General features: G+C 45.5%; 1 protein-coding gene across 1 annotated transcript in view; it reads right to left on the reverse strand.

Annotated features, from left to right (window-relative positions):
- Window positions 1–20,882, reverse strand: part of LOC148443183 (wings apart-like protein homolog) — a gene marked incomplete at its 3' end in the record, with an annotated part of 31,034 nt that extends 10,152 nt beyond the window's left edge. Inside the window, exons 1-2 of the mRNA XM_088463092.1 lie at window positions 20,620–20,882; window positions 14,444–14,976 (exon numbers count right to left, since the gene is read on the reverse strand). Coding sequence (XP_088319218.1) covers window positions 14,444–14,954 — 511 coding nt within the window. The remainder of the gene's footprint in view (window positions 1–14,443; window positions 14,977–20,619) is intronic.
- Between the last annotated feature and the right edge of the window lie 3,857 nt (window positions 20,883–24,739).

Below are 24,739 nucleotides of genomic sequence, written 5' to 3' on the forward strand. Positions count from 1 at the left end.
AGAGCAACATAATTTGAGTCCGTCTATGATATGAAAATCTGTCCCACTTGGAGAGCATCAATAGCTGCAGAGACGGGAATGAAACTGGGCATACTCCACCATGTCGAATGTCGACACCATGGATCCCAGTAACTGCATTGCTGAGTGGACTGACACTCGGCAATTGTGAAGGCATCTGCATACACGCGTCTGCAAAGTGGAGATCTTTTCTGCTGTCAGAAAAATCCTTTGCTGTTGTGAATCCAACAGGGCTCCCAGATGGAGCATCCTTTGAGACGGAATCAGTGAGGACTTTTTTCAATTTATCAACCTCCCGTGTACCTGGAGCACAAATATCATTAGCTGCAGGTGGGTGGTGGTGAAGTACCTGAGGACCCTGCTAGTAGCAAGAGTTTGTCTAGATATGGTAACAGGCGGATCCCCTGTATCCACAGATGGGCTGTCATTACCGCCATGACCTTTGTAAACACCCGAGGTTGGCAAGGCCAAACGGCAGAGCCTGAAACTGGAAATGTTGTTGTGACACAGCGAAACTGAGAAAACATTGGTGAGCTGAAACAATCAGAATATGCAGGTATACATCCTGAATATCCAGGGATACCATAAAATCCCCAGGTTCCACAGCCAGTATAACTGAGCATAGGGTCTCCATTCTGAACCTGGGTACCTTGAGGAATTTGTTCAGGGACCGAAGATTGAGAATAGGACGGTAAGAACCATTTGGCTTCTGGACTAGAAAAAGGCTGGAATAATACCCTATTGCTCTTTGAGACATCGGGACCGGTACAATGACTCCTGTCTGCAGCATGGATTGTACCACCTGTTAACTAGTCAAAGCCTTGTCCGAGTTTTTCGGTAGCCCTGTGCAAAAGAATTGATGGGGAGGCCTTCTGCGTAAGGAGAGGGCGTACCCCAGAGAGACCACTTCCTTCATCCATGAATCCGTGGTAGTTTGACAGCAGTACTGGGCAAACTGAAGAAGTCGGCCTGCCACCCTGGGGTCCCCCCAGGTGGAGGCCCGTCCCGTCAAGCGGAAGGCTTGTCACCAGGCTTTGCAGCCGGACATCTGGTACTCCAGGGCTGCTTCTTAGGCCTGGCAGATTTCTTGGTGGTGGATGACCTGGGAAAGGATTGAGTTTTAGCCTTACCTGTGGTACGACAGGTCAGAGAGGACGGAGTTGAACCCCGAAGAGGCCAGAGCAGAAGGCAGATCAGCAGACTTAGCTGCTGCTAAAGGTATTCAGAATCTTGACCAGATCAGGGCCAAACAAGACTTTACCATCATAAGGCAAACATTCCAACCCCTTCTTGGATTCCACAGCTCTCCAAGAACGGAGCCACAGAGAACGGCGAGCAGCAATGGCATTTGGTAGGCCGATATCCAATGCTGCCTCATTTATATAGATAGCCGAATCTCAGATTTCCCACCAGATTCAGCTGTTCCCTGGTAGCATTAGAGGCTAAGGATGTTTCAAGGCTATTAGCCCAACATTCCATGGCCCGAGCCAACCAGCAAATTACCATAGCTGGTCTGCACACAGCCCCCCAAAAGGGTATAAACAGATTTTAGGGCATACCTTTCTATCTAACATCCTTAAGGGACGACATGGAAGGCATAGGAAGTGTTGCGCTTCTTACCAAGCATGTGACATGGGAATCCACCACCGGTGGAGACTCCCATTTGGATAAATAATTCTCAGCAAAAGGGTAAGCAGAGACTAGTTGCTTCTGCGGTTGATACTGCTTTCCAGGCATTTGCCAAGCCACCTCCAAGTGATTCACCAATTGGTTAGACAATGGGAATGTAGCCTCAGTCACCTTTTCTTCCATGAAATATGCATGCCTAGGTTTAGATGCAGGAGACGACTCCTCCTCAATGATCAGGGCTGCATTTACAGCTTGTATTAGCCCTGGAAAATATTTATATCTATCTATATATATCTATATATATATATATATATATCTATATATATATATCTATATATCTATCTATCTATCTATACATATCTATCTATCTATCTATCTATCTATCTATATATATATATATATATATATATATATATATATATATACATATCTACATATCTATCTATATCTATCTATATCTATCTATATCTATATCTATCTATATCTATATATATATATATATAAGACTTAACCCCCGCCTCCAGAGGAGGAAGTTCAGAGTCAGACTTATCCAGAAGCAGTCTATCTTCAGATGACACATCATCATCATCATCATCATCCCAGGATTGCGACGATAGCAAGACCCTTTTAGCTGGTCAGCTTATAGGTGCGTCCTGCTGACGTATCTCAGTCGCATCCTGCAATATAGCAGGAACTGTATTAACCCACTGAGGGGGAAACACCTGTGAAGGTGTAGGAGGTTGCAGCAGGTTTTGTGCTGGCAAGAGGTGCCATTGTTGAAAACTGAACTGTGGATACATAGGCCCTGAAATGGTTGTTAGTGCTTTTGCAAAGCACTCTCATGGTGGCTCCTGCTGAACGGCAGAAGCCTTAGAAGGACCCAGGGCAGTGTAACACCGGAAACATAACTCCCTCAACACTGGAGGAAAAAGACAGTCTCAGCAAGCACCACTGCAGTGTGTGTCGCTTACCTGCACCCCGTAGCATCCATCCGCAGTCTAGGAATCCTCCGATATCCCTGCTAGCAAAGACCCAAGGCCCGCCAAGAGGCACGGATCAGTACCGGCTTCTCAGCACCAGCAGGGTAATGATGCGGCCGTGCGAACTTCCACTGGATTGTTCACGCTAACCGCACTTAAAAAAAAAACTTGACATTTTCAGGGCTGTTAGTAACAGCCCCACTGCAATACAGTGACCCGACACCGGCCAATCACCTAACGAAACAAAGGGGCTTCCAGTCCCAGGGCGGGGTATAGAGGGAGGCACCGTTGCATCCTGGGAGAAAAAAAAATTAACTGCATGGTGCCCGGATGTCTTCGCCATCACCTATACCCCAAGGTTTCCTTTGGACCTTCTATGAACCCTAAAGTAGAAATAGGAGATAATGGTCAGCTGTTCTCTGGAAACACTGAAAAAGTATTTTCAAGTGCCCCTGTCCATTCTTCAATGGCCTTAGCTACCAAGGCCGTGGCCAGGTGGGTAACAGTCCCTGACAGAGAAAAACCCGCCTTGAGACAGGCTTCAAGTCTTCTATCTGTGGAATCCTTAAGGGAGGATCCAAATGTATTGGCAATGTGGTGCTCCTAACCAGATGTGCCACATGAGCATCCACAGTTGCGAAACTTCCCACCTAGCGCATTCGTCAGCTGGGAGGGGGTATAAAGCTGTAACCTTCTTTGTAACATGAAATCATCTATCCAGAGAACTCCATGCTTCCCCCATAAGTTCAGATTTGGGAAACTCCACCTTAGCGACCTTCTGGCGCTTGAACACCAGAGCCTTCACTGGCTCTTCACTATTTATGTGTAAAATAGTTTTGACGGCCCTAATCAAGGAGGGAACAACCGCTGTTGGAAAATGGTCCTCCTCTACTGAGAGAGACTCCCGAGAGGAGCCCTGTATATCTTCAAATTCATCTGAAGATGCATAAGAATCTGCAGGCTGTACGGACTGATAGGAAGAAGCCGACCACCTTCTGGTCTTAAGCCCTGCCTGCCTGCACCATCTGCTGGAATGTAATAGGGGACGGAGCCATACTCTGGCTTGAGTGGGCATAAACATCCATCCAGGACGGATGCATAGAAGGCATAAACATAGTAGGTTTTAGCTGCTGAGGGTACCCTATAGTAGTGCTTAGCATGGGTGTTGACTGCGCCATTATCGGGGAAAAAAGCCCAAGGGGGTTCCTGCCCATGAGCTGGTAGGCTGGACTGATGTGGTTACTCCTTAGAATAGTGACCACATAATACATCCTGTATGAAATCCTGACAGGCCATACAAGAAACCAGCACAGGGGCTTTAGCCTCCTGCTTCTCTTTCTCTTTAAACATAACACAATACAATGTGACAGTGTTCACCCCCAAAACAACCCACACACCTATAGCAGAGGGTTATGAGGATAAATAGAAGTGATAGTTGTAACTGACAGTTATTCAGGAAAAAGGAAGTAGAACACACAGCAGCTTACACAAGTCACATACAATTCAAATGATATAAAATATATATATATATATATATATATATATATATAAAATAAGCTCTTAGTCAACTACGAACAGCACAAAAGCTTAGTAGGATATTGAGCACTGTATAACCTGACCACCTAAGGAAAGGTATACAGGACTGACCAAACCTCATGAGCTGATTCGCAACTACAGAGAGCACCTGAAAGTAGTCTCTGGGCGACTCATAACAGGGAGGAGCAACCCGGACGCGGGAAACCTCATCTCTGGACCTCATCTCTGGGTTGGGGGAGGGGCCGCCAGGGGAAGCCTACCTCCCCTAGGCTGTAAGGATCCACCAGGCGCACCAGGCGCACTGGCTATACATGGTCGCCGCCTTTTACTATCCCCAGTGCCAGAATTTTATGCCCCAGTGGTCTAGTGGAGAAGCAGTCGTCCCTGGTTCCTCACATCAGCGGCCTCCGGCACGTCACTACTGCTGGAGGCACGGACTGCCATGCGGTTCCAGTGGGGAACTACCTTACCTGCATCCCAGATGTCTCCGGCTGCAGTACTGGGCCCAGCGCTATCAACTCCGCTGGCGTCCGCCGAAATCACCAGTTCCCTCACTGGTGTTGTGGCACCGGCGGGGTAGACTGAGCAGCAGCACAGTCATCCATACGGACGCCTAGGGCTGCTTACTCATAGTGGAAAAAAAAAAAAAACCTTGCTTGGGACTGCCAAAGCAGTCCCCTGTTCATAAGGTGCACTCCTGCGCACCAAACAAGAAAACTGAGTGCCTGTAGCCAGGGGCACGGCATATATGAAGGAGGACCCAGTGCATCCTGGGAGCTAAAGCTTGTAACTGTTTGGTGCTTGGATCACTCCAACCACATACCCAAAGGTAATTCCTGTGGACCCTATGGAACCCGAAGAAGAAAGTGAGGGCGTGCACTGCACAAAGCTCATTGGTAGGTGACTGCTCTCTGTGCACTGCACGAAGCTCTAATATATTTATTGGTAGGTGACTTTCCTGAACCGACCACCTTCCCTGGAATGTGTTGTGACCTGTCACCGCTCCCCATCCTCGCAGACTTGCGTCTGTAATGAGAAGTACCCAATCTTGCACCTATAACGGACGACCCTTGTTTAAATGAGTCGTCTCCAGGAACCAGGCAAGGGAGAACCGAACCTCTGGCGAGTTGCAATTCATCTGGGACTTTACCTGATGATACTGACCATCCCAATGAGCCAGGATCCATTGTTGCAGGGAACTGGAGTGGAACTGGGCATAGGCCACCATATCGAATGGAGCCCAGCACCTGCATTGCCAAGTGTACCGACACTCTTTGCTTGCAGAGCAGACTGCGCACCAGAGATAGTAGTGCCACAATCTTGTCCTCCGATAGAAGAATCATCGGTCCCAGAGAATCCAGCAGCATCCCCAAGTGCACAATCTGCTGATTTTTTAGAAAGAGATGACTTCTTCCAATTTATTACCCAGCCGTGCTCTTGTAGACAAACAATGGTCATCTGGAGATTACATTGTAACATCTCCTGAGATTGTGCTAATATTAGGAGATCGTCCAAATATGGCAGTATCCTGACTCCGTGTCTCCTGAGATGAGTTGTCATGACTCACTCGCGGTGCTGTGGCCAGTCCAAATGGTAAAGCCTGAAATTGGTAATGTTGCTGATCTACCGCCAATGTAAGAAATCTTTGGTGGGATCGTGTAATCGGAACATGCAGAAATGCATCCTGTATGTCCAAGGATACCATGAAATCCCCAGCATAATTGACCATAGGGTTTACATACAGAATTTTGGCACATGGATGAACCTGTTGAGAGACTTCATATTCAAGACAGGGCGATGTGACCCATTTGGTTTTTGAACCAAAAATAAATTTGAATAATAAACCTTTCCCTGTTGCATCACAGGGACGGAGACTATGACTCCTGACCTCTGGAGGGCCCCAATAGACTCCCGGTAGATCGAAGCCCTGCCCGGGTCTAAAGGAAGGTTTGTAGCCACAAACCTCTGATGGGGATATCACATGATGGCATAACCCTGGGAGACCAGCTCTCGAACCCAGGCATCCGTAGTTGTCTGATACCAGGACTGGGAGAACTGTATGAGTCGTCCTCAAGCCCTGAGACCCCCCAGGAGGAGGCCCGCCCCATCAGACAGTATATTTAGTATCTGACTTGGAGGCAGGACGTTTGCCTGACCAAGATTTCTTGGGGTGACGTGTCCTGCGGGGCTGACTCTGTCTAGAGGAAGAATGACCCTTCGCCCTACTCTGTGGGTGAAAGGACCGAGCTGCTGGCTGCCTAAATTTAGGAGTAGTCGTGGATGGCAATTCAGCTGACGTCGGTGTTGCCAGAGAAGTCATTATGTCCTCCAGCTCTGGTCCAAACAGTACCTTCCCAGCAAAAGGCAAAGATTCAAGAGCCTTCTTGGATCCTGCATCCGCCTTCCAGGTCTTTAGCCAAAGGGATCTACGGGCTGCAAAGGAAGTCACGAGACCCTAGAAGCCAAAATACCTGCGTCAATGACCGCTTTCCCCATATACACAGCTGCTTCCCACATCTGATAAGAGAAAAGACTCCTGTTCTCTGGTAGCATCAGATACAGTACCTTCTAGAGCTGTCGTCCATTCTTCAATAGCTTTCGCTACTCAGGCTACAGCCATAGCTGGTCTGGTAATAGCTCCAGATAATGAAAATATTGATTTCAAATGATTTTCAAGCTTCTTATCCATAATCTAAAGAGTATGCTGCAGGAATGGGTAACGTAGCATTTCTAATCAACCTCGTGACATGAGCGTCTATCGTTGGGGGAACATCCCATTTGTTACACTTACCCAGTGCAAATGGGTAACGAGAGGTTATATTCGTTGTAGCATGGAAATGCTTCCCAGGAGTACTCCATGCCTCAGACATAACATTCGTCAATTGTTCAGACTGAGGAAAAATAGTACTTAGCCCCCTTTTGATGCCTAAAGACCACCTTGGTTGTCGGCAGGGCCTCCTCTTACTCTATACTGAGGACAGTTCTAACCACTTTCACCAGAGAGGACATTCACCAGAGACGGAATGTCTTATACCGAGTAAAACCCAGAACAGAGTCAGAATCTGAAGAGGAGTCCGGGTTGTCATGAGGCAACTGATCGGAACCTCTCTTATGCCCCTGCTTTGCCGCCACCTGTCTATCTGGCTGCTGAGGAGCTATAGACTGTGGTATACTCTCTCTAGAGTGAGCAGTAGAATTAACCCAACAGAAATTCATGGGGGGCATATACATGGAAGGATACAACTGCTGTGAATACCCCATAGCATGGGGAAATACCACAGCCGGAGCCCGCGCTTCTGTGACTTTGTCCACGAAGTGCGATAAAACCTGATACCACCCGAGTGGTTCTAGCGCTTGAGCTCCACATGTATTGGCTTGAACAGGTAGCGGTTTACAACAGAGGCTACACAAATGATCCAGGTTAAAAGCCTGCTCAGATAGGCCTGCCAAACAAGACACACATGATCTGAGTACTGGCATACCATCCTTCTCACCTACACCTTTAGACATGACAAATGTATAAAATGGTATAAGGTGTACAGCGTAAATGCAATGTGACTCCCTATCAATGAAACCCCCCACACCTTTCAGAGGGATGAGGAGAAACAGTGACAGGTACAACTGACAGTTTGAAACAAAAAGGCAGTACAATACAGCAGCTAGCATTAAAGTCACATACAATCCATAAATACGCACAAATGCTATTGCAAATGTTACTCTGAATCAACTAGCCAGCCCCGGCGGGGTAATAGTAGGATATAGAGTGCTATATACCAGGAGACCGACCAACCTCTGAGACCAACAGCTACAGCAGTACACATACACAAACGTGATCTGCAAGTGTCTCACCACGAGGTGGTCAAATATAGCAAACCAGACGCTGAACTCTGCCCCGGAAGTTGCATCTGGTTCAGGGGTGGAGCGCCTTATCTCCCCTAAGCTGCGATTTTGACGGTACAGGTACGCTGGACCCATAGTAGTAGACACTTACTAGTGCGTCTACTACCCATTTCCGGTGACAGACGATAAGGACCCGGCCGTCACACAGATGCGTCTCCTACACCAGATGCTAGGGCTGCCGCGCACTTACCCGTCATCTCCGTGCCAGACCTGCAGTCCAGACCTCAGCACAGGTGCTAGCTAAGCTACACTGAGGCCCGCCAGGAACCTCAGGGCATAAAGCGATACTGTTTTTTTTGGCCCCAGCGGAGGTAGTAGGAGTCGCAGTAACTGCGTCTTTAACGGCGCCTGGTACTGCTAAACTCGGTAGTCATTGAAACTAAGTAAATCATAAAATAAAAAAGCCTGGGACTGCCTAGGCAGTCCCGCTGTTATAACAGGTGCGTCTGGATACTTGCCGCGCACCACACACAAAAAAAAAAAAAAACTGTGTGCCTGTGGCTGGGTATATAGGGAGGAGGACCGATGCATGCTGAGAGCTTCAAAGCTAGAGCTGTTTGGTGTAATGGATTGTTTCCACTACATACCCCAAGGTAGATGCTGAAGACCCTATGGACTCTGAAGAAGAAAAGGGGAGTAGCAGTCAAACTTACCACACCAGCAGGAGAGAGCAGGAGCATGCTCCGGCGCGCACCTCCACGGAAAGAATCGAGGAGCCTGGGGGTCATGGAAACAGCTACAGTGCAGGGAAAAGACATCACAGGTGGGGACCGCCTCATCAGCTAAGGCCTCGGGCACCCCAGCAGATTCGGGTAAGTTCAGAGATGGGTGCGCAGCATGCGCTGGCGTTACAGCCATGGAGCCTCCCGGTTCCAGCAGGGGAACTAACAGCCCCAGAAAGAGACCACTAATGTCAATCAGAGAAGGGGCAGTGCAGGCAGGATAGAGACGCCAGCAGCAGTGGTACACTGCAGAGTCTCTGGAGACTGAGCATGCTGGCAGGCATGGAGGAAGAAAGGTAGTAGTGTCAGGCGGTATTTGGATCAGATGCTGCCGGCAGCTGTTGGTTAATGAGAAGCCGCCGACTGGTTGAAAAAAGCTGGCGGCAATTGGCTGCTGCACACAGCGCTTCCTGAGAGACCCGGTCAATTTTATAAACTTTGTCCTCAACTTCCTGCACCGCGTAAAAACGCACTATAGCGAGTATTTTGCGATCACTGCAATGCATATAAATATACTTATAATGGGCACTAAATCAAATGCTCAAGCCTCCAAGGGCTGGTAGAACTTGTGCGCTGTATAACCTGGCCCCAGAGAGAGGTACACAGGGAGACTGGACCCAACACTCCCGAGACCTGTAGCTTCTGAAAAGCATTAATTAATGGCTACTGAGCGTCTCATATAGGAGGAGGGTGAGCAGGAGGAGCATCCCTGAAGCGGGAGAACTCTTGAGGGGGTGCCACTGGCTTCACCTGGTCCCCGACACAGCTTTTAACTGCCCCGGTGGTCTAGTGCGGAGCGGATGTACCAGTCACCCCACTACAGCGTCTTCCGGCGGGTCTCCATCACCGAAAGTAAGGACTGCCAACATGCAGTTATCCGCAAGCGGGGAAATCGCCTTACATGATCCGCTCCATTGCCCAGCTGCAGCCCTGGTTCCTCAGTGGAGCGGCTAGCACAGCCCCATTGGCGCCCGCTGAAATCACCAGACCACTGAAATCACCAGACCACTTACTGGTGTTGCGGCGCCGGCAGTTGGAGCAGCAGCTCAGGCGCCCATCAGGACGTCTTGCTGCTTGCTCAGAAGACAGGAAAAAAAAAAAAAACCTAATAAAATTAAAAGCTTGGGACTGCTAAAGCAGTCCCTGTTATAAAAGGTGCGACTAACGCTGTCCAGCACCAAACGAAAAACTGTCTGCCTGTGGCTGGGTATAAGTGGAGGAGGACTGAGGCATCCTAGGAGTAATAAAGCTTAACTGTTTGGTGCCTGGATCACTCCAACCACACACACACACCCCATGGTATCCTTGTGGATCCCCTATGGACCCTGAAGAAGAAATAAGCCGAACGGGGTGATAACTTAACGGTGTATTGCCACAACCGAGCTGCAATTATTGGTCTGTCAGACATGAAAAATGGTTTCCGTACATCTGGTTGCAGTCCAGATCGCAGCATTGCGGCTAGCAAGCTTAGCCGCGATCAGCCGAAATCACCAGCCCAGTTACTGGTGTTGCGGCCCAGCGGAGGTAGATGGAGTGACAGTATATGAGTTTTAATTCAGACGCTTAGTACTGCCAACCCAAAAACATAAAATAAAAGCTTAGGACTGCCTGAGCAGTTCCCCGTTACAAAACATGCATCTTGATCCTGTCGCACAAAACGAACAACTGAAGTCCTATGGCTAGGAGTGGGGTATATATGGAGGAGGACCTAAGGCATCCTGGGAGCTGAAGCTTTAATGGTTTGGTGCCTGGTATCCAACCATAATATTTCCCATGGTATCCCTGTGGATCCCTATGGACCCTGAAGAAGGAAGATTTGATAATTGATGCTCCTATTTTAACTATCTGACATGCTGATATCATCCAATAGTTGTCAGCATGTCAGAACTGGACTGTAGGTGTGACAGATATTTAAATCTGAATGTGTATGCCCAGCATTAGAAACCCAGTTTACTTTAATGGACCTAAATGCAAAATATTTGCTGTGAATATTGGAGGGGGAGGAGCACTAAATTTGCAATTTTATCTTTAATACATACAGTTGTGAAGAGTCCCTCTAGAACTAAAATACAAGTTTCTACTTTGAATAGGTCTACTAATTATATAAAAATTTATCTATCTGAGACAATTTCCAATAAGGTAATAGTGTAGAGTAGAAGGTATATTTTCATGTACTTAATATTTCATTCCAATAAATTCATTGAAGGAAATTAGGTCTTTTTAGCAATTTCTTGCATAAAATGACAGCTTAGTAAATGTCCGATTCAGACTTGTACACAAAACAGATGGTTTGCATAAAAGTCACATGGTGGGTGGGCTGTGCACGCGCAGGACTCGTTCTGCACAGCATCAATGCACGCAGTGCCCCCTAAGCTGCAGCCCGACTGACAGGTCCTTGGGGGACGAGGAGGGGGCAGCGCTACCAAAAATGGACACGTTGTCTCCGTTTTCTTGGACTGCTGAGGCCAGGGTCTGCGTCTTCAAATGCAGATTTACTGGCCTTGGCAGTGCAGATAAGGCGGACAATCTGAGTAACCTTAGGCTTATTCAGATGGGCGATGCTGACATCACGACAGGTGATCCGATCCTGCATCTTCGGACACAGCACTCTGATCTGCGATGCCAGCAGGAGGTGCCTCTTGTCCTCAGATGCCTCTTGCAGCATTAGCATATTTGCACACAGCCGCTGCATTCAAAGTTGCAGATGCAGTGTGCACAGTGTACAACTCTGAATCAGGCCCTATGTTAATCAAGTTTTGTTATGGGAATTTCAAAGCTGAATTACCCATGTGTCTCTTCTAATCTGGTAATTTCACTATCCAGAGTTGCGACATGCAGCAGGAGGACCAGTCTCTGGATTGTAGCTCCTGATTTTTCTCCAGCCATCAGATCCCCACAGTCACACTTTGCTGATGTTACTGTGACAGGCAATCACAGAGATCACTCCCATCAGAAATCCCTCCCCCAGAGGCAACCCACGCAACAAGGATGGCGGAAACATTGCAGAGAGGGTAGATGGGAGTACAGACATGCACCAGCATGAGTTGCTGGACACCATTCTATCTATGTCCAGCCAGTAATTGGGCAATATCTGCAAGAGTTTTTAAAAATATTATCAATATTTTTCATTATTGCGACGTATTACAGTGCCCCCTCCCGGCTATTTCTTAATGGCAACTGGCTGGCAAATTTTTGGGGGTGGAGAACACTGTATAAGTACAGCGTCCTTCCCAAAAAATGTTGCTAGCCATGTGACAATTACAAAGTAGCAAGTTGGGGGCAATGTGATCTGTAGAACTTTTTAAATACTATATTGCCCACTTGCTGGCTGGACAGCAACACACGCTGACACACAGTAAACGTCTGCACTCTCTATCTACCCTTTCTGCAATGTTCTTGAAGCTCATTACATGCATTTCACGGTGGGAGCTAAGCGCAGTCTCTAGTCCAGTGGTGGGCAACAGGTGGCCCAGGAGCTCTGCTCCGACTTGTTCTCTGCCTTACTAAAAATCTGAGAAAATACTTATTCTCTGATTAATAAACTTCCCCTTGTGTAAGTGCTACTGAGGGTGGGAGGTGTGCAGCTTCTGATCAAAAAAAAAAAAAAAAGAGAATGAAGGTAACACTCAACACTCCCTTAGTGCGTGGTTAAGTGTTAAAGCTACTAAAACATTGTTCATCACATTGTCATCAGATTCCACACAAGCTATATATCTGTCAGACAGGACATACACAGGCATTGACTGCAAGTGAAACCTAGGTTCATAAATCCATCTGAATGTGGTAAGAACAGATGTCATCTTTAGAGATTTTAGAACTAGCACTTCAAGTATTGCTGTCACATTAATCAACATTACTTATTGCTCAACCTGTGCACATCCTCAGCACAGTGCCAAGGTCTTGTCATGGAAACCCATTACATCCTAATGGCACAATCAAAAGTTCACTCCGTCCGACATTACCCCAAAATGCACCAATTGAGAAAGTGTGTTCTTCCGCCTTTTATTTTATTGCGACTTAGAGATCACTGACTACATTTAATAACCACATTTACCATATGTGTATTTAGTGATACATCTGTATCAAAATACCACTAACTTATTGTCATTTTCATTAAGTTTATCTGGTGGGCAATTTATCCATTCTTGTTGCGGTTTTCTATTTGACATTTCCCTACTCGACAGTAACAATCTACATCCCACATACTTTGGGGAAGATTCATTCACTGGGAGTTGAATAGAACTGGGAAGTTGGTCCCAGAGCTATTCAGTTCAGTGTGCTGTAAGGGCAACTAAATGGTTTCTTCTTGCACCCTCCTGTGCAGGCCTAATGCTTAACGCATCGAGAACAGTCTTGCGGCCGGCACCCAGGTTAAGTCGTGAGAACTGGCATTCTCCGACTTAACATGTAATAGTCGTACTAAGCAGCACGCTGAATTTAATAGCTCTGGGACCAACTCCCCAATGCTATTCAACTCGCACTGAATTGAATCAGCCCCTTTATTATTCTGACGTATGCACACAACCTCATTTAAGTCAAATTACAAATTCTACTACTTATGTACCAGTTAATCAATTACACTGCTCTATATACTTCCTCTGCAGGTTGCCAGCTCCAGACTAAATATAGTATTCTGACTAAATAAGATAATGAGTGAGGAAGTTTTAACAGCATAGGAGGATGGTCTGCGTGGCAATTGTTGGGTATTTTAGATTACATGTCAGATCTAAGATCATGTGGAAATGTGAGAGTATTCTGTAGCATGTACTTTGGAGAAAGTGGGGGGCATGTTTAAATATGCAATGCATACACTGTGGTCGTTTTGGAGCTACTTTTAAATTATCAAAATAAAGTCCATTTTGAACACATGCCTTTGAAGAACGTCAGGGTTCCCATCAGTGGTCTAGTCCATAATACGGTTGGGGGGGGGATTTAATTAGCCCCTATATATAGAAAATGCACAGAATCCATGAAAAAGTCACGGACCTATATTTTTGCGGCCGCGATAATGGGACTGATTATCGAGGATTTTTTTTCACCTGTCTCAGACAGACAGGTATAAAAAAAAAATAATCCCCAATAACTGCTATCTTTGGGATAATGAACAGCCGCCGGGGTATAAGTTAGCAGCGGTAAATTACCACGGTTAATTGAATTCCCCCATAATATTGTCACTACAAGTACACTTCAAATGTCAGGCAGAAAAAGAATCTGAAATATGTTAAAGTGAAACCTAAAACATGACCTAGCACAAAATCATGACCTGGTTAATCGACCACATTTAATTTGGTCCCCAGCTGAAAAAAAAAAAAAAAAAGGGGCGTTTGATTTTTAGTAAATGTAAAATTTTGAACATTTAATGAAGTCTGCAAATTAGAATATATTTTGCATAGCTGAACTGCACTAGAGAAAGTAACATGCAGCAACCAGAGGAAAGATGAGCTGATCCCAAAGTAATACTGTACATTATAGAAAGAAAATTGTTTACATTTCTATCTGAACTCTAACGTCCAACTTTAAAATTCTAATTGCTCTAGTATTAAAAAAAAAAAATTATCTTAACATTCACAGATTTACCATTCCATAACTTCAAAGTGTGCAGTGACATCTATAATTAATGTAAACAAAAAATAAATATGTCTAATGAATACTACATACCTGTGCTATTTTTCTTAGGCGAACTGTGATGTCTTTTACCATCTTCAATGAGCCTGTTAGCATTTTTTTCTTTCAATCCATGCAATGTTCCATCCATAGCAATAAACTTGTATGACATGGTGGTTTCTGCAGAGATGGTATGATCTGTTTTGCTATTTGTTTCCACTACTGGACTGAAGTTCTCAGATCCAGATCCTCCCAGACGCTCTGAAGGGAGCAGAGCTGTACTTTTAGGCTGGCTGACATTTTTAGAAGATATTGGCTTTGACTCTTCATCACTATCGAAGCCAAATGGATCCTCTGTGAGGTTATCATCATGAACTCTAGCTCTCTTCGGGATATCTGCAACTTCTGGTTTATGATTCTGTCTCTTCTGACTGACTTTGGCCACAAATGTGGTCTCTCCCCATTTTGTACTGAGAGTTGTTCGTTTATTGGAAAACACTTCGTCAAACTTGGAATTTCCATTTCCACCTTTGCGGCTGTATGTTTTCCCAAACCTGGATGTCATGTTGAAGCCTGTTTCATATTCTCTGTAAGAAAACAAATCATAATTATATGAATTATAAAAAAAATATATATATATGTTTGAGCAGACAGTACAATAATTATTTTTTTTTATGACCAATAGTTGAACCCATAGTCTTATTTAAAAGCACAAGCCAATATTTATAAAAAGCTTAATTTAAGTTCTCTAAATGTGGACATTGGTAAACTATATGATGGTGAAGAGCTTTACACATTGCTTAACCAGTTAACAGACTACCATGATAGTTTTACGGCAAGCTATTTAACTTTAGTTACCTCTGTTATAGAGGACCATCACTGGACATAGGCCATCAATGACAGCTGAATAATCAGTAACTACTGCATGCATTGGTATGACAATGTTAACTAACCAGGACTTCTCTTGTGGTGGGTGTACAAATGGTAGCATTGGATAGGTACTATTAAATCCAGTGTTAACATTAACGTAAAGCAGCTTGCTAAGCCAAGAAAGTGCATTATCCATTAAGGTGGAGGGGAGAGTTACTGTAGCTTAAAAAAAAAAAAGCTCCACAAGACTTCAATTGTTGACTCCATGACAAGATCTCATCATGTATTTCACATGACACAGATTCTGTAAGAGTGTAATACAAACAGAACACGATTGTCATGTCAAATCTCTCCAATTCCAACACGAGACTACAAAGACATCTTCCCCACCTTACCCTTATACCTTCAAAGTTTAAAAATGATGCATATACTGTATATCAAATCTACCATAATGGAAATACAGCAGATCAAAGAAAATTAATACAAAATTAAAAATAACTTTAAAAAGTTTACATTCCCATCTTTGTTATTTGTCCATATACTATAAACACAGTATACCAAAGAAATTGCTGAAATTAAAAAAAATAATAATACTTAATGGTTCCAAACTGAAAATTTAACAAGTCACAATAATTTCACATAGGATATTGTAACTTGATGTATGAATATCAACAAACAAGTAGTAGACTAAACAAAAAGGAATGGGCTTCCAAACAGATAAGTAATCAAATAAGATTGGAGCCATATTAAAATGCTGTACTGTACTGACCAGAATTGCTGCAAGGGGAGACTTCAATTGGACAGATTCTATTCAGTGCGCTGTTAGGGTACAAGAAAAAATCATTTGCTCTATTTACGATGCGAGGAGAAATCCAACTAAAGTGCTGGCCGTGAGGTTGTTTTCCGGCTTAGCGCGGCGCTAAAAGCTGCATGGCCAGCACTTTAGTAGGAAAATGCCGGTTTTCACGAATAAACACCCAAGTTAAGTAGCGAGAACCGCCATTCTCAGACTTAACAGACTAAACAACTCGATTAATTGAATAGCTCTGGGAGCTCCCTCCAAGGGCTATCAACAACACGCTGAATTGAATCGCTCCCTTTAACTTTGAAAGACGGCTGAATGTTGGGAACCATATAGCTAGAACTTCAGTGACTACTATAGTCAAATTACTAATATTGCACGAGTATAGGTCTTCCCTAAATGGAACTCCAAGTAAAAAACATCACCAGCCAAGAGCAACAATGGGAGAAATCCATTACTTCATGACTGTAATATCTGTGCATTAATTAAAAGAGAAAAAACAGGTAAGTAACACTGCAAGTTTCAATCTGGGCCACAGAGTTCTGTGATATGAGCACAGACGATCAAGAACTCAGCAATAATGGGAGGGTTACAGGGTCGGAGAAATCACCCTTCATTATTTCTCAATAAATCGATGTGTGGGAAAACTAAAGGAACTTTACAGCCCTGAGTGCTTGTTTGTCATAGTGAAGGGTTAGAGTTATGGCTGTTCCATTATATTGGAGGTGCATTATCCCAATATGGGTAGGTTGCAATAATTCCCTTAAAAAGGCAAGGTCAATGCTAATACTGAAACCAACTTAATAATGAGTGATCATCTTCACTCCATGTTGCCCCATTTCCTTCCTGGCTGGACAAAAATGACGATGTCCAATTTTGCAAAGCTGTCATCCACAAAGCACAAGTGCTCACTCAATGGCTTCACAAGAATGATGCTAGTCTAACCACAATGAAAATCAAGAGCCTATACAATATATTCTGGAAATCCCCCAAAGACATTTTCACTTTCAGGGGTCAGTGACTTTCTTGTATCAGAATTGAGCTTTATGCCTGCTGCAAAATTACAGATATTGGCAGACTCAATGCCATAGAACATACATGACACACCATATTAAGGGTCATAGTTAATTCATAGCAATCATGGATCACAATGTGCAGCTGCGTACTACCGCTACTTGCGGTAATCCAACAGTGGTCATTTTATTGTGCACTCCTGTGGCGGTACAAAGCAAAATGAGTCACGCTGCAGTCACAAAGTCACACTGTTACTAGTATTCCAACACCATTCTGATGGTACATCACAACCATCACTCTGAAGTAAACCCTATGAGAGCAATTTAATTTGTGGCTTGCCCGTGACGCAGGAAAAGTAGTGACAATAAGCTACCATAATAAGTGAAAATGTGAGCAGCTGAACACTGTGGTGAAGTTTGACAGTACATTGCCAATCAAATTGCAACCAGTTTAATTTGTTTCACTTGCGTTTCTTTTGTGTTAACTACTTGAAATTATTGTTTATCATAAAAAACATTTCCAAGTAGATTTACGAATTATGTCCACAGATTCCGACATAGGAAACTGAAGGGCTGCTCCATACAGCCGTTTTTCCCAGAGCTTTTACACCACAGCCATGGGCAAAGCTGAGGTTGTACAATGCTGAATAGTGGTATTTGTAGTAGATCAGTACAAAGCCACAACCAGTGACACTAGCTATCAACTGATCTAGCAGCCACATATCTTTCCAGGTGCCGTTCTAAAATAAAAATCGCACCCCCATGAGTAAGCGGTAGTGCAGCTATACAAAGGGGGGGGGAGCCTAAAAAGATGAAACTAACACAAAAACTGTCATTTATGACAAAGGTAACAGTCAAAAAATCTTTCAGATGATAGCTGCAAAACTATCCCTTCAATGGGCGGTATTCAATTGTTATAGCGCGCCCTTTCTCCCATCTAAAGTGACAGATGGCGGGGCGCTATTCAATTGTTGATGTTTTTGGCGCTGATGGCACCCAAAGTGGTCGGGTTTAGCTGTGTAAAATGGCTACCCCCAACCAAACTGCTGGGAGCAATCGCGAAAAGTGCTGTTTGGGCACCCAAACAGGTCACTTTTCGCCCATTTCAGCTCGCACCCCCCTGGGGCTGCGAGCTGAAATGGTGCACTGGCAGCTGATCGCGCCCTACAGGAACAAACAATTGAATAGCTCCTGTCGGGCATGTAAAGGGGCGAAACAATTGAATACCACCCAAAGGGGCAGATTCAATTAGCCGCGGGATTTACCCCGCTGCTAATTGCCGTGCTGGACCTATTCAATTAGTGGGGAGTCCCCGCTGTCTGATTTTTATCTCGCACCTCATATAGGTGCGAGGTAAAATCTGTGTCCAAACGACCAAATCAACCTTGCGCGTGAGGAAAAAACACATTGTTTACGTGGAATCGTGTTTCCGCGCGCGAGTCCCGATTTTACGGCGCGGGAAAAAGGCTATTTAATTGAATAGCTTCTCCCCGCGCCGCTGGAATTTAGGTCGGTAATTAGTCGCAGGGTAAATCCCACGGCTAATTGAATCTGCCCCAATGTGCCAAAGTATAACTCATTTAGTACAATACTGCCCACAGCAGTTCCATGGTACAGCATTGACGACTAGATACAAATAGTAATGGGACAGGACATCAAATAAAAACATAGGAAGTACCAACGTGTTTAATATCAGTTACAAAACATTGTTATAAAAAAAAAAAAAAAAACATTGGTTCTAAACACCGATATTTACAGATGTTTTAAATCAATAATGATGTGTCTGACTCCATTCCGGTCACTCACTACCCCCCCTTGACGGGCTCTGAGCTTAGCCAACTGGTTATCAGTGTCATCACAACAAGCACCCAATGACCGAAACCAAAGTCACATAATCAGAGGCTCTGGCTCTTAGCGCGCTACTTAAGTTCACTACAGTCAGCAGCAGCTCGCTGACTCACTGAAGAAAATGTCAGGTGGGAATTCCATTGTTTTCTTGCACCTGTAAGTAATGGGAGCCAACAGGAGATATGAAATTGTTTTGCCAACGGGCGTGAGTGCCGTTCAGACCTATTACTTATCTTGCACCCAAATCCACCGTGTTTAGACAGGTAAATTGGCTAAGCCTATGCAAAGTAATGGGCGCCCAAAAGTCTGACTTTTCACAGATTTCTGCTCAGGGTGCGAGCAGAAACAATGGGTACCCGTGGCACTCGCACCCATTAGCATAAACATTTGAATAGCTCTCAGTCACTTTAGATGGGATATCAGATGCCCTAAAAAAACAATTGAATCCCCCCCCCCCACAGTCTACAGTAGTAGTAGTAGGGACTCATTCAGCATGAACCTGCTACTTGCCCACCATCTGAAAAAAAACTAAAGATGGCCACACACATGGCGATCTGCACACGATCAGTCGATGTTTACGATTTCCCTTGAAACTCTCCCCGGCAGCTCTGCACACGATTTAATGACCAATCTTCATACGATCTCTCCTGCATCGCCTCCTAGATTGTCAGATCTGCCCTACTGCACGGCAGATCTGACGATGCGATGTGTGACCAGCGGGGACGCGCATCGCATCGTGAGTGGGGACTCACTATTTACTCTCAATTTGGCCATATGTTACACGATCTGTCATTCCAATGTGTCGGAATCGGCCAGATTGGGTAAAATATCGCTATGTGTGTGGCCAGCTTAACAATGGTGAAGAAACATTGGATCCTCATCACTGCTGGGTCATCCATCTGAACCAATCCTTTGATGGTTCCAAATAAACATTTCGACTTCCATGCCCAATCCTAAGGAACCAAAATGTCACAAATTATATCACATGCACTTTTCAATACGGTAAACTACATTTCATGACATTATCACACAATTCATTCCACAGGGGTTAGAGAACCCATCACAAACAAATCTAAGCTCCCGAATGTCAAACGCGACACACCCAAGACATCCCAATAACACAGCTAGGCTTATTTATAAACAACCAGCTAAATTGTGTCTAGAAGGCTAAACATAAGCGATTTGTTTTGATCTCAGCAGGCACTTTCTATCAGGACACACCATATAATAACAATCACATAAAATAATGCAGCCTTTATATGGACCTTATTGTACACACAGACCGAATCTGAAGACCGTGAGCCACCCTCCCATCTCTGATGCTAAGAGGGTCCCCAGCGCAGTGTGTACCCCCCTATACAGATTCTGGGCCAGTGTTGGGGGAAGTATGATCCTTACTACAGGGCAGCACAGGTGCGGGAGCTGCTGTCACAGCGGGGGGCAGTACAGTTACAGTTCGGGGGTCAGTACAGGGGCACGGGAAGTAGTTGCTGCCAGGGCCGCTGCAAAGTTTCCTGCTCCCTCCCGCAGGCCGGGGGCAGCTCAGGGAAAGTTCCCAGAAAGTCGGCCCTGAGAAGCCGGGGGCGAGCCAGGCCGCAGCGGCCGGTACGGGGGTGACAGGCCGGGGAGGGGCGGTAACAGTGCAGCCCGGCATGCGGTCTCTCCCACCTCCAGCCCCCCCCCAGGGAACAACTCACACGCTCTAATCCCCGGGGCTCCTGGCAGAGCTCGGCCTCCTCCACTCCGCCGACGCCCGGTGTCACTGCCGGCAGAAGCCGGAGCTCCGCTCTTCCACCGCGACAGAGAGCGCAGACCGAGTACGGGAGACAGAGCGGAAACCTCCGGCTGTTATTATTTAAACAGGGCCCGGGAACATCCCTCCGCCATTTGCCCCCCTTCCGTCACTACGCTCTGCTAGCGCCCGACCAGCCAATCAGCGGGAGGCTTACTCAGCCATTAGCCAGAAGCGGGCAGTGCGCAGGCGCGGCGGAGGGCGGGGAGGTAGGGTGACGCAGGGAAAGGTACAGTCGCGAGGGTACAGGGCGCCCGGATCACACCCGGAAGCCGTGCTGCATGCCGGGATACGTAGTCTTTCAGTGGAGTCCGCTACAGTAATAATATTTAGTACTACCGGTAGTAGTCCGTCGTCTACTAATCTTGTCTCTTATAGGATATAATTCGCTTTAGTAATGCTCTGTACTTAGAAAAGTCTCTATTGTCTTTCTACTGACTCCATGGCTGTCAGTGCCTGTGGTTTACAGTTCCACAACATTTATAGGCATACCTAAAGGCCCCCATACATCAGCAATTTATTGCAGCTATTCTGTAATTTGCAATCGATTGTGTATAAAAATCTTTCCCTTTTTGCAATCGATTGCAGAATTGCCACAATCGATTGAAAAAGGGAAAAAAATGTATACATAATCGATTGCAAATTGCAGAACTGCTGCAATCAATTGCTGATGTATGGGGGCCTTTACTTACTAGCTGCACTAGCTCAGCTTTGAGATGCCTTTTTTTTTTTTTCTTTAGTGATGCAGCAATATTTATAGGTGTAAAAATGAAATGTGGGCACCCTCCTAATCACATCCACAAACATATGTATCGACTGTAGATGGATCGACACCAGTGGGGCAAGTAGAAAAAAAATTTAGCGATCAACGGGCGACGGGACCCTGCATAGGCAAGTGCATATACACTTGCATGATGCAGTAGGATGCCATGCTGCTTTTCGCAGCATGGCACTGTACACAATATTTTCTAATTGACCATGCAGCACAGCCAACCAGAAGATATCGCTTGTGACCGCGGGAGTGCGCAAATTGGGCGTACACACAACAACATGCCCGATTTGTCGTTACGATTTGCTCGGGAATGACAAATGTGTAGCCTGATGACTTCAGTTACACTCCACGTGGACATAGATTGGGAATGAAAACCTGTGGCGAGTGTAGTGTTTTATTTTTTAAATATTTTTTTATGCTCTGAGTAATAGGTTCTTTTACATGTCAGAGCACATTCACAAATGCATTTTCAACAGTTTCATATTAAGATATGATACAAGCTGATATTATGACATGATGCAAGTTTTTCCCAATTACACATGTAGCACAGAATGATTATAATTGTCTCACTATACTTCCAGAGATTGGAGATGGGTACTGTTGCTGTACAGTAGGTTTTCAAACCGACTGCTCCCACCTTTGTTATCGTTTGACAAAAAAATATAAATAAAAATGTCTTTACGATAGATTAGATACACCTATAGTGCTAATGAGTATATATATATATATATATACAGAAAACAGCACTCACCATTGTTAAATCACTCACCATAATACATAAATAATGGGTGCAAGTGGCTTACCATAATACATAAATAATAGTGTCACAAGCCACTTGCACCCCGTGCCTGGGAATGGTGAATGCAGGTTTGCACCCAAAACTGGGAGTGGCGAGTGCAGTGGATTTCTGACTTTGTTTATTTGGTTAATTTTTTATTAACCTTTTTGTGATCACAGCTTTCTCATGCACCCCTGTGCAAGCTCATTTATATTAACCAGTGTCAGCTGCCTTTTTGGTAGTATGATAGAAGCTATTTTGGTGACGGTCTTGCCTTTAAAGCCATAAGTTAGTTGGCAGGTGAGCTTTAAACCAGTTAACATTTTTTCAGTTTAAACTCTATGATAGCAGCTACCAGGTTTCCATAAGTATGACAGATAGTAGGATCTGCAGATAAATAAGGTCCCGTCATGTGGGCTGCAGGCTTAAATGCATTGATCAATCCACGAACCAAAACCCCATTATTTATGTATTATGGTGAGTGATTTAACAATGGTGAGTGCTGAGTTTTCTGTTTTTATTTATTTAAGCAATGTGGTCACAAGCCACTTGCACCCTGGGTCTGGGAATGGTGAGTGCAGGTTTGCACCCCAAATCTGGGAGTGGTGAGTGCAGTGGATTTCTGACATATATATGTATTTTGCTCTTTAAATCTATCACAGTTCTGAAAAGTGACCAGGAATATGGAATGCCCCCCTTCCAGCACCTGACCTCCCTCCCATAGGGCTTGCACTTACTAGCATATTATTCTGTGACAGTGACACCATTTCTTTTAGTCACTGCCCACTGCTGCTTTCCAGACTCCAGTGCTCTCCACAGAGTGACAGCCACACCGTCCTTCTCTTAGAATGCCTTCACAATCTCCCGGCGGATCCTCAGTCAGGCTAAGCTCAGATTCGCGGCCGGATGTTACGTGATGTCCGTGGCCTGAGCAGGGCACGGCTCAGAGTTCAGGTTATAGAGGAGGAGCTCCACTGATGCTGATCGGTACTCCGCTCGGTGGCTTCTCTGGACAGTAGGAAGGACACGGAATGGGGGGACAATGGAGGAGTTGCCCTTGGCAACTGGCTCCATTGTCTCCCGCAGTTCCACCACTGCGACTGCACTGAACACAATGACGAGCAGAACTCGGCTTGCTGCAGCCTAAGCTGGAAATTTTCATTTAATGGGGGCGTGTGATGTTCTGGGTTGTTTGTGGACCCGGGGTGGTAGCAGGAGTGATCACAGAAGCAGATTTGAAAATAAAACTAGGATTTTTAATAAGTGCTTGAGTAGACATATAATGGCAGTAAATAAAAGTCCAGGAATATATAAATGTGCACAAGAGTTCTGTGGTGGGAGTAAAAGGGTTAATGTCCAAGTAGAAACAATTAGAGCTGTCCAGGTGTGCAGGTAGTGAAACTGAAAATAATCAAACCAGGTATGCAGGTAGTGAACTGAAAATAAACAAGCCAGGTATACAGGTAGTGAACTGAAGCGCAGGATGTCAGCAGGCTCAGGCACTCAGGTATGGGCAAGGGTGGTGGAGGAAGCGGGGTAGTCCAGTGGGAGCTAGGAGCTGACTGGCAGACAGCGAATTCACAGGAACAGGAAAGCACAGAGAACTCCCTCTCAGCTAGGCTGAGATACACGTTGCACTGGCAAAGAAGGAAGGCACTGACCCTTCCTAAATACCCCATGCCGTGCTGTTACTGGCCGGAGGGAACATGTGACTCACCAGGATTGGCAAGCCGCATCACATGGCCAGAAGGCAAGATGGCGGCGCCCATGCCAAACGGAATGGAGACGCCGCCAGACCTTACCAGCGCAGAGTGACAACAGGCCCGCACAACAATGCGCGCAGCCAAAGCCCCCCGCCAGACACCAGCTCCGCCACCAGACAGCCCGCGCCACAATGACCTCACAGGTAACACTCGCCTACCGCCATGCTGAAATACCCTGGCCGTGACAGTACCCCCCCTTTTGGGGTGGCCTCAGGACACTCACCAGGCTTCTCCGGATGGGCAGAATGGAATCTCCTGATGAGCGTGGGAGCGTGGACATCACGAGCATCGGTCCAGCAACGTTCCTCTGGACCGTAACCTTTCCAGTCCAGCAAATACTGTAGATCACCTCTGTGTAGACGAGAGTCCAAGATCTGGGTGACCTCAAACTCAACTCCTCTCTCCGTCTGGACTCGAGGAGAAGCAGGTAGAGCACTATGGAATTTATTCAGGACCAGGGGCTTCAATAAGGAAATATGGAAGGAATTAGGGATTTTTAGGTATGGGGGTAACTGTAGACGATAGGCCACTGGATTAATGACTTCTGTTATGGAGAAGGGACCGATGAAGCGTGGTGCAAATTTCATAGAAGGAACCCTCAGACGAAGATTCCGGGTGGATAACCAGACCTGGCTTCCAACTTGCATGCGTGGAACTATTCTACGCTTCTTATCGACCTGGGTCTTATAGCGAGAGGATGCCTTCAGCAAAT

Source organism: Taudactylus pleione, unplaced genomic scaffold (assembly GCF_031769625.1).
Source record: "Taudactylus pleione unplaced genomic scaffold, aTauple2 ptg001314l, whole genome shotgun sequence".
Lineage (NCBI taxonomy): Eukaryota > Metazoa > Chordata > Amphibia > Anura > Myobatrachidae > Taudactylus > Taudactylus pleione.